Source organism: Podarcis pityusensis (genome assembly GCF_964106645.2).
Source record: "Podarcis pityusensis genome assembly, chromosome: 13".
NCBI classification, from domain to species: Eukaryota; Metazoa; Chordata; class Lepidosauria; order Squamata; family Lacertidae; genus Podarcis; species Podarcis pityusensis.
In genome coordinates, this window is record NC_138038.1 from 4,199,196 (window position 1) to 4,211,310 (window position 12,115).

At 40.9% G+C, this 12,115-nt stretch overlaps 1 protein-coding gene across 3 annotated transcripts in view; it reads left to right on the plus strand.

The window, feature by feature from the left end:
* The window catches only part of RECK (reversion inducing cysteine rich protein with kazal motifs), a gene marked incomplete at its 5' end in the record, with an annotated part of 52,094 nt that extends 41,197 nt beyond the window's left edge, over positions 1-10,897 (plus strand). For all 3 annotated transcript variants that reach the window (XM_080976583.1, XM_080976584.1, XM_080976585.1), the window contains 3 exons: positions 6,020-6,093; positions 6,803-6,958; positions 8,263-10,897. In XM_080976583.1, coding sequence (XP_080832709.1) covers positions 6,020-6,093; positions 6,803-6,958; positions 8,263-8,478 — 446 coding nt within the window. In that variant the 3' untranslated portion in view covers positions 8,479-10,897. The remainder of the gene's footprint in view (positions 1-6,019; positions 6,094-6,802; positions 6,959-8,262) is intronic.
* Between the last annotated feature and the right edge of the window lie 1,218 nt (positions 10,898-12,115).

A 12,115-nucleotide genomic window follows, 5' to 3' on the forward strand; every position in this document is an offset into this window, starting at 1 on the left:
CTTCCAATACTTTGCGATGAGTATTCTTGCTGCTGTCGTAGCATACATAAAGAAATTTCTATCTTTCTTTGACACCAATTGGCCGACAATGCCCAAGAGAAAGGCCTCTGGTTTCTTAGGAAAAGTACATTTAAGTACCTTTTTCATTTCATTATATATCATTTCCCAGAAAGCCTTAATCTTCGGGCACGTCCACCAAAGATGATAAAAAGTACCTTCCATTTCTTTACACTTCCAACACTTATTATCAGGCAAATGATAAATTTTTGCTAGCTTGACTGGGGTCATGTACCACCTATAGATCATTTTCATAATATTTTCCTTTAAGGCATTACATGCCGTAAATTTTATACCAGTGTTCCACAACCATTCCCAGTCAGCAAACATAATGTTATGACCAATGTCCTGTGCCCACTTAATCATAGCTGATTTAACTATTTCATCTTGTGTATTCCATTTCAGCAGCAGATTATACATTTTTGACAAATTCTTAGTATTGGATTCTAACAGTTCAATTTCTAATTTTGATTTCTCCACCTGGAATCCAATTTTCCTGTCTTGTTTATGTACCTCCATTATTTGAGAATAATGGAGCCAATCTCGAACCTTGGGTTTCAATTTCTCATAGCTCTGTAACTTCAATTTATCTCCATCTTGTTCCAAAATTTCCCAATACTTTAGCCATTCAGCTTCCATATTAAGCTTTTTCAGCGCTGTAGCCTCTAAAGGTGACAACCATCTAGGGGTTTTACTTTCCAACAAATCTTTATATCTTATCCAAACGTTATATAATGCTTTCCTGACAATATGGTTTTTAAAGGCCCTATGCACCTTAATTTTATCATACCATAGATATGCATGCCAACCAAATGTATTATTAAAACCTTCTAAGTCCAAGATATCTGTATTCTCGAGGAGCATCCATTCTTTCAGCCAGCAAAATGCTGCTGCTTCATAATACAGTTTTAAGTCCGGCAGGGCAAACCCCCCTCTTTCTTTTGCATCCGTCAATATTTTAAATTTTATTCTGGGCTTTTTGCCCTGCCAGACAAATTTCGAGATATCCTTCTGCCACCTCTTGAAACAATCTATCTTGTCCAAAATTTGTAATGTTTGGAACAAAAATAACATTCTAGGCAATACATTCATCTTAATAGCTGCAATTCGGCCTAACATTGACAATCTCAAATTTGACCATATTTCTAGATCTTTTTTAATTTCCGACCAACATTTTTCATAATTGTCTTTATACAAGTTCGAATTCTTAGATGTCAAATAGACCCCTAGGTATTTCACCTTCTTTACCACTGTCAAACCTGTTTCATTCTGGAACTTCTCCCTTTCCATGACTGTCAAATTTTTTTCCAAAACTTTAGTCTTTTGTTTATTCAATTTAAATCCGGCCACCTGACCAAATTCTTGAATTAGCTCCAACACCCTTTTTGTACTAGTGTCTGGCTCTTGTAAAGTAAGTACTAAATCATCTGCAAAGGCCCTTAACTTGTAATGTTTGGCTCCGACCTGTACACCTTTAACCTGCTGGTCATCTCTAATCATATTAAGCAACACCTCCAGAACAGAAATAAAAAGTAAAGGGGAAATTGGGCACCCCTGTCGTGTCCCTTTTTCTATTTTAAATTCTTCAGTTATCACATTATTTACAATCAACTTAGCCTTTTGTTCAACGTATATGGCACCCATACCATTCTCAAATCCTTGGCCTACCCCCATCCCATGAAGATTCTTTTTCATAAAACTCCAAGAAATATTGTCAAAGGCTTTCTCCGCGTCCACAAAGATCAGAACTGCTTTAGTGTTTATATTCACCTCTAATAATTCCAGAATGTCTATTATGTTCCTCACATTATCTGATAAATGCCTTTTTGGGAGAAAGCCTGCTTGGTCCTTATGAATCTTCTCCATCAACACTCTTTTCAATCTTTTTGCCAGAATGTCTGCAAAAATTTTATAATCCACATTAAGTAATGATATTGGGCGGTAGTTCTTAAGTTGAGTCTTTTCAGTCTCTGTCTTTGGTATGAGTGTAATATACGCTTCTTTCCACGATTCTGGTGCCCTTTTCCCCTCCAAGATCTCATTACAGACTTCCTTTAATGGTTGTACCAACCACTCCTTCAAGGCTTTATAGTATCTGGAAGTCAGTCCATCTGGTCCTGGAGATTTGCCCAGTTGCATATTTTGAATGGCACTCTCTATCTCTTGATCTGTTATTCTCTGGTTTAGATCCACCTTACTTTGGTAGGAGATTTTTTGTAGTCCATACTTTTTAAGGAATTCGTCTATATCTTCTTCCTTCTGCGGTCCTTGTGAATATAGCTTTTTAAAATAACTCAAAAAACAGTTTCTTATCTCGTTAGGTTTAGAAATATTCTTTCCATCGACTTCTAGACTTGTAACTGTATTTAGTTTCTGTCTTTTCTTCAGTTGCCAAGCCAGAAGCTTACCACATTTATCTGCTGATTCAAAAGTCTTTTGTCTCATTTGTTTTATCTTCCATTCAATCTCTTGATTCATCAATTCCATATATTGTGTCTGGTATAACTTAATCTCTCTCAGAATCTCCTGGGACTTTGGTTTTGATCTCAATTTCTTCTCTCCTTCTTTTATCTTTTCCAAGATCTTATCCTTCTTCTCATTTTGCTTTCTCTTTTTTACTGAATTTTGTTGAATTAAAAATCCTCGCATCACTGCTTTGCTTGCGTCCCATATCACTCTTTTTTCTACATCAGTTTTTAGATTTATTTCAAAATAGTCCTTTAAAGTTTTTTGGGCCTTTCTATGGATCTCCTCGTCTCGAAATAGGTTGTCATTCATCCTCCATCTGAATTGACCAGTTACTGTAAATTTCATCTCCATCTTCACGGCGTTATGGTCGGAGCAAGTCTTTGGACAGATTTCCACTTTCTTAATCTTTGGAGCCAACCCACTAGTAATCCAAATTTGATCGATTCTGGTCCAGGTCATCATTGCTTCAGAGAAGAAGGTTCCCTCTCTCTCGAGAGGGTTCCTTGTTCTCCATATATCAATCAAGTCCATATTTTCAGTCATTTCAAAGAAAGTCTTTGGTAGTCTCCCATCTCTGGTAATTACCTGTCTTTGTGCTTTATCCATATTTGTAGATACCACTCCGTTCATATCTCCCATCATAATTAATTTGTAATCCAAATAGTCCAACAATGTCTCATGCAGCTTCTTAAAAAATTCTGACTTCCCTTCATTAGGTGCATAGATCCCTAGTATCAAAAATTTTTCACCTTGAATTTGCACTTCAATTGCCAAATATCTTCCTTGTTCATCTTTAAATATAAACTTTGGGGAAAATTTTTCTTTTGCATAGATTACCACTCCTCTTTTCTTAACTTTATCCGATGAAATAAATTCTTGGCCTAATCTCTTATTGACGAGTAATTTCCTATGCAATCTTGTTATATGAGTTTCCTGTAAACAAATTATGTCCAACTGCTCTTTTTTCAATAAATGGAATATGTTTTTCCTCCTTCGCGGAAGATTGAGTCCATTGCAATTCCAGCTTAGAAGTTGCAGGGCCATCCTGAAGTTATTTACCTCCTGTCGCTCCGAGTAGTTGTTCTTCTTCTGTCGGTGATTTCAGTCCAAACGTCAGGTTTAAAATGTCTGTTGCGTCTTTCGTTTCTGATGTTATTTCCTCTCCGACTGTTCCTTTCAGAAGGTCTTCCCTGTAGTGATTTAAAAATTGATCTCGATCTTCTACTGATCTTATCCTTATTTTCCTACCTTTGAATTTGAAAGATAGGCCTTGCGGGAATTCCCACCTGAAAGGTACTTCGTTCTTCTTCAGCAATCCGACCAATTCTTTATAGTGTGTTCTTGCGTCTAGAATTTCCTTTGGGATATCTTTAAAGATCTCCACAAAAGACTTTTCAATCTCGAGTGTTCTTTGAAAATGCAGGCTCAATATTTTTTCTCTTTCCTCTCTTGATCTTAATGTTATTAGGCAATCCCTTGGCTTCTTCCTGCCTTGTGCTCTTCCCAGTCTAAAAGCAGTGACTATTTTAATTTCTTCCTTCTCTAACTCCTGTTGCCAAAAATCAGAAAATTCTTTAGAAAGGAAGTTCGCCAAGTTGTCTCCTTCACTTTCAGGCACCGCTCGTAGTCTTAAGTTTCTACTTCTCCTCTCCAATTCAAGCATAGACAGGGCCAATGTATGATCTTCTAGCTTTTTGCAAACTGGTACAATTTTTTCCTGTGTAGCATCCGCCGAGACTTTAGCCTCATCAGCAGAAACTTTGGCTTCTTCTGCGATTTTACGTATATTAGCAGAGTCCTCTAATATTTTATTAATAGATTCTGTATTAGATGTCACCCTTTTCCCTAATTCATTCACACTTTGTGTATTCTGATCAAGTTTGATTGAGAGTTCTGTCAATTTTCTACTATTTTCCGCCCCCTGCTTTGTCAAAGATTCTAAAGACTCATTTATTTTAACCAAAGCTTGTGTTACAGGATCTGATGACATTGTTGTTCTTGTCTGACCAGTTGCAGCTGGTGCCACTGGGATGCCTGGGACTGAAATTCTTCGCTGTGAAGATTTTGTTTTGTATTGTCTCCCAGACCTGGTTGTTGTCTCTTCTGATGCACCACTCATGCCTAGCCAAGGTCACTCTCGCAGCTGTTAGTTGTTTTTCAAGGGAAATTTCCACTGCCTTAATAGTTACAGCCCAATTTGCAACAGTTATCAAAGTGTCCTCTAGGGGAACAAAGTTTCCAAAGCTACACAAAATGTCTTACAGTCCAAAATTCCCCTGAGGTTTCCCAATAGTCAATTGTAACAGTTCTTATATTTTCAGAGTTCAACAAACCAGTAATTTAATGTCTCTCCTGAGCTGAGTAGTTTGAAACAATGTAATAATCTAAGTGACAGCTCACTGACAGTTCTCTCTCTCCAGGTTCCTTTGCCCCGGCAGTCCGTTTCAGGGGTATTTGACACAGCGATAAAAAGTTTTAAAATCTTTTTCTGGCAGGTTCTAATTCCAAATTCCTCCCCCTTTTGCTCCTGCCTACCAAAAGGGGGAAAATTCACAGTTTATGTCTGGTTCTCTTCACTCTTTGCGATCTCTCAATGGTTGCAGCTTTTAATCCTTCTTTGCTTTATCCTTATGCAGTCCGGGAAAGGCTGACTTCCTTACTTTAACCAATCCCGTTTTCAGCCAAATTTCAGAAAGATAATTGTAAATCCCAATTAAGTCAGTCTTACTCACTGGTTTTACTTTGTAATCCAATTTTCAGGAAGGAATCGGCGCTCTCCGGCTATGGCGATGCGGCTTCGCTTTACAAGCTGGGTAGCGGCTCTCAGCACCGCTTCTCCCCCCGCTGCCGTTCCGGAGCCTTTAAAAAGGCTCCCTTGCGATTTCGGGGGGGCGCGATGGTGCCCACCGAGCCTCCTTGTTCACAGGCTTCCGCGCCTGTAATTTTTGAGGGTCCCCGCTTCGCCGTAGCGGCAGGACCCGAACTTGTAAAGCAGACCCCCTCCGGAGCTCGGAGGGAAATCCGCCATTAACCGATGGCGCCGACCGGAAGTCCCGGAATATTCTTTCTAATATTTAGTTGGAATCTCCTTTCTTGTTATTTGAATCCCTTAGCTTCTTCCTACCCTCTGGCTCTGTCTCCCATGTGACAGCCTTTATCATGCCACCTCTCTGTCTTCTCTCCTCCACTGTTCCTCATAAGGCTTGCTTTCCAGACACTTTATCCCCTTGGTCACTCTCCTCTGCCTGCACACATTCCAGCTTGATGACATGTATGCAGCTATGTCCATGAAAGGGCTGTTGCCTTCGCGTTTTGCATCTGGTTGATCACTGTGTGAAGCAGGATGTTGGATAGATGGGCCTTCAGTATCACCCACCAGGATCCTTACAGTCCTCTGGCATTTTTAGAGAACTCAAGATGAACCCATAAGCTGTACATTCCTTTTACAAGTCACTCTACTCTGTCTCTCTCTGGGGGTCTGCTTGTTATGCAGGAGCTTGCTGTTCTTTGTATGCTGCAATTCTCAGGGTCTTGTATGATAAAGAAAAGCTGGATACCTTCGCCAAGGTAAGTACCTCAAGTTTTCTTATGACAACTTTATAGTATTATACGGGGCTTTTTTTCAGCCGGAAACTCTCAGGTGAGCACCACTGCCATTCTAAGAGAATGAAGGAAACCTTCATAGTGAGTTCTGGCACCTCTTTTTCTTGAAAAATGGCACTGCTATTATGGCTGTAGTCCAGCACCCAGTTCTGTCTGAAAAGGCATTCAATGTAATTTACAACTGCAATTGAAATGGGGTGAGTTCAAACAAGGCTTTACTAGTGGATGCTATGATCTTAGTCATAAATAAAAAAGGGACGCTCTTGCATGTGCACTGTGCAGCCTATATCTGCAATGGGGGTGGATATTGAAGGCTACCTGCCAAGTGATTGCCTCCCATAGTGTGTTTATAACCACTTGGTATGCCAGACACCCAACATTCTTGTAGTGAAAAGGAGGACTTTTCCCAGTCCCCAGATCACCAGATTTGTTTATATATTATTGAGTGTGGAGTTGTCAGAAACGTGTACTTTCTGTAATGGATGAAAAGTTAGTAGAGTTAGGAAAAACGATGCCTTTTGCATCTGAAAAGATATTTGTACTCACTTGGCAAATCTCTATTGATGGGAAATGCATCTTTTTTCCTAATGATACCAGCTTATTATCTTTCTAGCAGATTAACACAATTTTGTAAAATGTCATTAATGGTACAGAAATTTCATTCTTCTTCTAGATAACCAACAAAGGGCCAATCACTGTACTTGAAATACTTCAAAAGATCCGCCTCCATGTGTCTGTGCCACAGTGTGATGTTTTTGGATACTTCAGCATAGAATCTGAAATTGTGATCCTCATCACACCTGTTGATCAAAACCCTAAGCCTCTTCAGGTATAATTCACCATGGGGGGCGGAGGATTGCATGGGGCTTGATCTATCTTATTAGGCATAAATGATAATAATGAAACGCTGCAAATATGTAAGAACGAAACAGCTTAGAGCTCCAACCAATTGCTCCAATGAGTTAATTAGACTCCTGTGGAGACCATGCACCAGAGCAACTCTGTCTCACACCTGCTTCCTGAAGCTGAAACTTGGCAGATGCCGTGGAGCTAACTACTAATCCAAAGACTGGGAGACCACCACCAGAAAGTGATGCTGACTGCCCATCACTGACTGGAACAGAATCTGGGTCCTAGAGAGAGTTCTGGTATGAAATCATATCCATTCCATCAGAATCTGGGCTAGGATCAAGAAATCCACTTTTCCCAATGTCTGTATTGAGGATCACAGAATCAGAGAATCATAGAGTTGGAAGGGACTCCACGGGTCATCTAGTCCAACCCCATGAAATGCAGGAATCTCAACTAAAGTATCCATGACTGATGGCCATCCAACCTCTGCTTAGAAACCTCCAAGGAAGGAGAGTCCATTACCTCCCAAGGGAGTCCATTCCCCTGTCAAACAGCTTGTATTGTCAGAAGGAATCTTCTTTCTTGTAACTTGAAGCCACTGGCTTGAGTCCTCCCCTCCAAAGCAGGAGAAAAGAAGGAGAAAAGAAGCCTGTTCCCTTTCCCATGTGGCAGCCCTTGAGGTATTTGAGGATGGCTACCATATCTCCTCTCAGTCTCCTCTTTTTCAGGCTAAACATACCCAACTCCTTCAGCCGTTCCTCATCAGGCTTGGTGCAGGTGCAGAATCCCAGTTCTTTTTAGGAAGTAAGAAATGAATAAAACACAGAGTGCCTCTGGTCTAACAAACAAACAAACAAACTGGTTTTATGGTTTCCATAACTAGCAAATTTTGAACCACTTTTATGACTAGCTGATGCTTATCGGGATTGCAGCAGATATGTTCTGAGGTTGTCTTGCAAACTCCAAAGTATAAACTCAAGAAACTGACTTCTATACCCAGTCTTCTGTCAGTAATTTATCCTGGGGTACCTAACGTGGTACTCTGCAGATGTTGTTGGACTCCAACTCCCATCATCCCCAGCCAGCATGACCACGGGTCACAGCTGATGGGAGTTGTAGCCCAACAACGCCTGGAGGGCACCATGTTCTCTACACCTGGACCAGAGCATTTAAGGATGCCATCTGAAATTGGGGGAGAGGGGATAGGTTAAGGGGGGAAATGCTATTGGATGTTTTATGCAGTAGAAAGATACTTTGGAAGCTCACTCTTCTTTTCCCTAGATTGAAGCCTGCAATAAGGAAGCAGAAAAGATAGAATCGCTGATCAACTCTGACAGTCCTGCTCTAGCATCCCATGTGCCACTTTCAGCACTTATCGCAGCCCAGGCGGAAGTTTCACGCAAGATGTCTTCTTCTTGCAGCCTGGTTATGCAAGCACAGTGTACTTTCTTCTGGAGCCTTGTGCTCACTTTCACAGCCACAATATTTAATACGTAGTGGCAAGTGAGGTTTGTAATTTGATTTGCGAAAGACATTCAGAACTTAACGGTGTATTAATAATGTAACATTAATAATGTTTCCGAGAGGAAACTATATGACCAAAGTGATTACTCCACCCAGCACCAGCAATAATTTACAATTTAGCTGGAAGACCGATTCCCCCTGCCCTGAGTTGAAGGCTCTGCCTCTGGTGTGCACATTCGTTTCTTTTGATCCTCTTGTCATTTTTGGTCAAACAGTTTTGGAGAATTTTGCAATGCTTCAAAAATCAGGAAAATGTGTTGAGTGAACATGGTAGCAAGACAAAAGAAATGACTGACTGGACAGTTAAAGTGCTAGCATACCGCTTTCAACTATATGGAAGAAAAAAACATCCTCTGTCTCAAGCCTTAAGCTGAAGTCCCCCACGTGAGCCAGTGCTATGCACAGTTATTTGGAAGTAAGTCACACTAAGTTGCATGGTGCTTACAATGCGGTACAAGTCAGGTTTCACATTTAGGAGCCTTGCCTTACCCTTGCATTTGTTAAAACAGGGATAGGGAGCCTATGGCCCTCCAGAATTTGTCAAACTACATTTCCTGTCATCCCTGGCCATTGGCCATTGCTGGCTGGGGTTGATGGAAGTCGGGATCAACAACATGTATAAGAAGTTGGTGAGCAGAACTATCACTGCAGTGGAAACAGAAGTTTTTCACTTCCTGTGACTTCCTGTTCCTTTTGAGTGGAGGAGGCCAGCTAGTGACTGGGGAGGCTTGGCCTCAGGGGACTGCAGCCTTCCCACACTAGCTAGCCTCCGATCTTTGGAGGGGTGGAAAACAAGACAAAATAGGTCTCACGCAGCATACAGGGCTATGCATTCCTCCCTATATCAAAACTTGGATGAAAGTGTGCACTTTTACCTATGCAGGGGTGGCTTGGGAGCACATGTCTCTGCCAATGTTCCTCCACAGCCACATAGATAAACTACACACACGAAGCAGCATCCTAAGCTTACTTATGGGCCTGCTAGATTGGTCTCTTGCTCTGTCCAGTCTCCAGGGACAGAACACCTGTTGTGAAGGCAAAGTAACTGTTGGAAGATACTTTGATTTCCATGTAAGAGGAAATCATTATGCAAGTTCCCCCCCCCCAACCAAAACTTTGCAATAGTTTTATACAATATTTGTCTATTACTAAGAGGAGGGGTGGCTAACGACCAACCCTGGGGGGGGGGGGTGCAGTCCCCAAGCAAATTTATCTGTGCTCCCCAACACCCTACCAATTATGCTGGCGGCAAAAGCCAGGAAGCGGGGGGTGGGGATAATGCAGACATGGAGCTGAGGTGGGCAGAGGTTTAAACTTCCCCAACTGGCCCTGATGTGGAAGATCACCCCTCCCCAGTCAACAGATCAGTAAGTTGATGAGTGAGGAGCAGGGAATAGCCCTTCCCCATCAGCTGGTCTACACGGATCAGCCAAGGAGAAGGGAGGCTCTCTGCGTATGCATGTTGGTGTGTGCATGTGTGAGCGTAGGGTGGCCACGCCCACTATTGCCCTGCAGCCCCCGGTGGGTTGGCCAGAAGTGAATGTGACCCTCAAGCCAAAAAAGATTAGCAACCCCTGACTTAGAGGTATATCATTCAGAATATTTTAAAACATAAATTTCTAAGTGAAACAAATTGCTGCTACTTAACTTACCAAAAAACGAACTGAATAACTCAACTGTAAATACATTCTATATTTTATTATGAAGAATATAGCCATGAGCCTAATTCTGCAAAGAGTAGCATGTTTGTGTAAAATTCTACATGCAAAGAAGGGTTTTGCAGAGTGTCCCTCCCGCAATGTCAATCATGTTTTAAGCTAGCATCTTTCTTACATAAAAAATGTATGCAATATACAGATGCAAATGCAGTATTCTCTTGACCCTTTTTTTATAGAAGCAAAGTTATGAAGAATTCAAGCTATTTATATGTCATTCTAAATATTACAGTATTTGCATACTATCTAAATTTACACTTTAGTGTGTTCATATTTTATACAAAGCATATGTTTTAATTCTTGGGGCTCAATCAGTGGGAAGATCTCCGGTAGAAGCCTATTTGAAGTAAATCTGAGCTCTTGCACAGCTCCTGTTCACTTCAGGAGGACATTCCCAGGAGACCCATCTGCTGGCTTGTGCCCTGTTCTTGTGCACCTGAACTTTATCTATATGAAGTATTTTGTATCAGTATTATGATAGCCAACTTTTGAAGTGTATACAGGTTGCATCGTCTTTGCCAAATTGTTGAATTTTAAAAGGAGGAACTGAAAATTAATTTCAACGTTTCTGTGTCGTCAAATGTCGTGGCAAGTGTTTTGTATTCTTACAAAAAGGAAAAAAGTCTTTGCAATGCAATATGAAAACCTTTATTTTAATAAAAATATTTTTTATTTTCTCACTTGTCCTTTAAAAATATGGCAACTTCATAAAAGGTATAAAATGGCATACTTGAATATTGGAGCTTTCATTTCTATAAAACAATAGGCAGCTGTTGGATAACCAGCATCTTCTCTTATGCTGCTGGAGGAGACCCAGAGGGGGGAAAGGACCATCACGTATTATTCTGCATCAAAGCAACAGCACCCCAGTCCACTATGTGAGATGGGCTGTTTCATCAAATAGGGACTAGTGCTAAAGTGAGCACAGTACTAAAGGAAAAATCTATTATGCTCATTCGCCCTTAAACGGTGTGCTCTGAACTGCATTCCTACTGCTATGGGTTGGCTGGTTTCACCTTTTACATGGAAGGGGGAAACAGTATTGTAGAAAATCTGGTAAGCAAAGGAGGTGTGGAATGGCAAGGCCTCAGAAAAGAGCTACTACCTTAGACATGCAGCCTAGGGAAACTTGGACCCTGTAACTTTAATACATGTGTTAAGAGAAATTTCAGCAGATGCTGTTTCTCATGCTTACATGTTGCCCCTTCAAAATCCTTTTTCTTTCCCACAAAATCCCAGTTATTAGCAGTAAAGAGCCCTGTCCTTTTCTTCATTAACTCTCACTGCCCAGTGTGCAGAAAAAAATCACTTCATTCCACAGGCCAGGGTGGAACTGAAGAAAAAGCTAAAAACCTCTGTGTCAGCTGATTCCCGAGAGCTCAAACATTCTCTGAGTGGATTTTAGGTGCTGTTCTACTCTTTTAGCATCTTCCTATCCATAATACGTAGCACTTCAGCCCCCTGCCCAAATGCCGATTCTGAAATTTGGCTCAGGAGCAGCCTCGGAGCATGAGGGGCTGAAGTGAAAAGTGGGAATGTTTCCATGTATGAGTTTAAGGGCTTAGGTTGCATGTGTAAATGTGATTTGGAATTCAGTACGTTACGAGATTTCAAGATAATTTATGAAATATTTTGACAAAATATTTAAAAACACCTGTTAGCAGTAGCTCATTTCCCCCTCCAGGACATTAAGGGATTGTGGGTTCCATTGTACGTTTTGCCCTTCTTTTAGCAGAACAATGGGTCAAAGGCAAACAAGGTTTCAAGTTTGTATAGGGTGAAACAGGGGTTGCTCTGTCGTTTGCCAAGCAATCTATGGTCCCCCTATGCTAGTGGCTGCTAATACTGGTATTATTTGGTTTAGACTTTATACATTACAAGCAGCAAAGCAGATA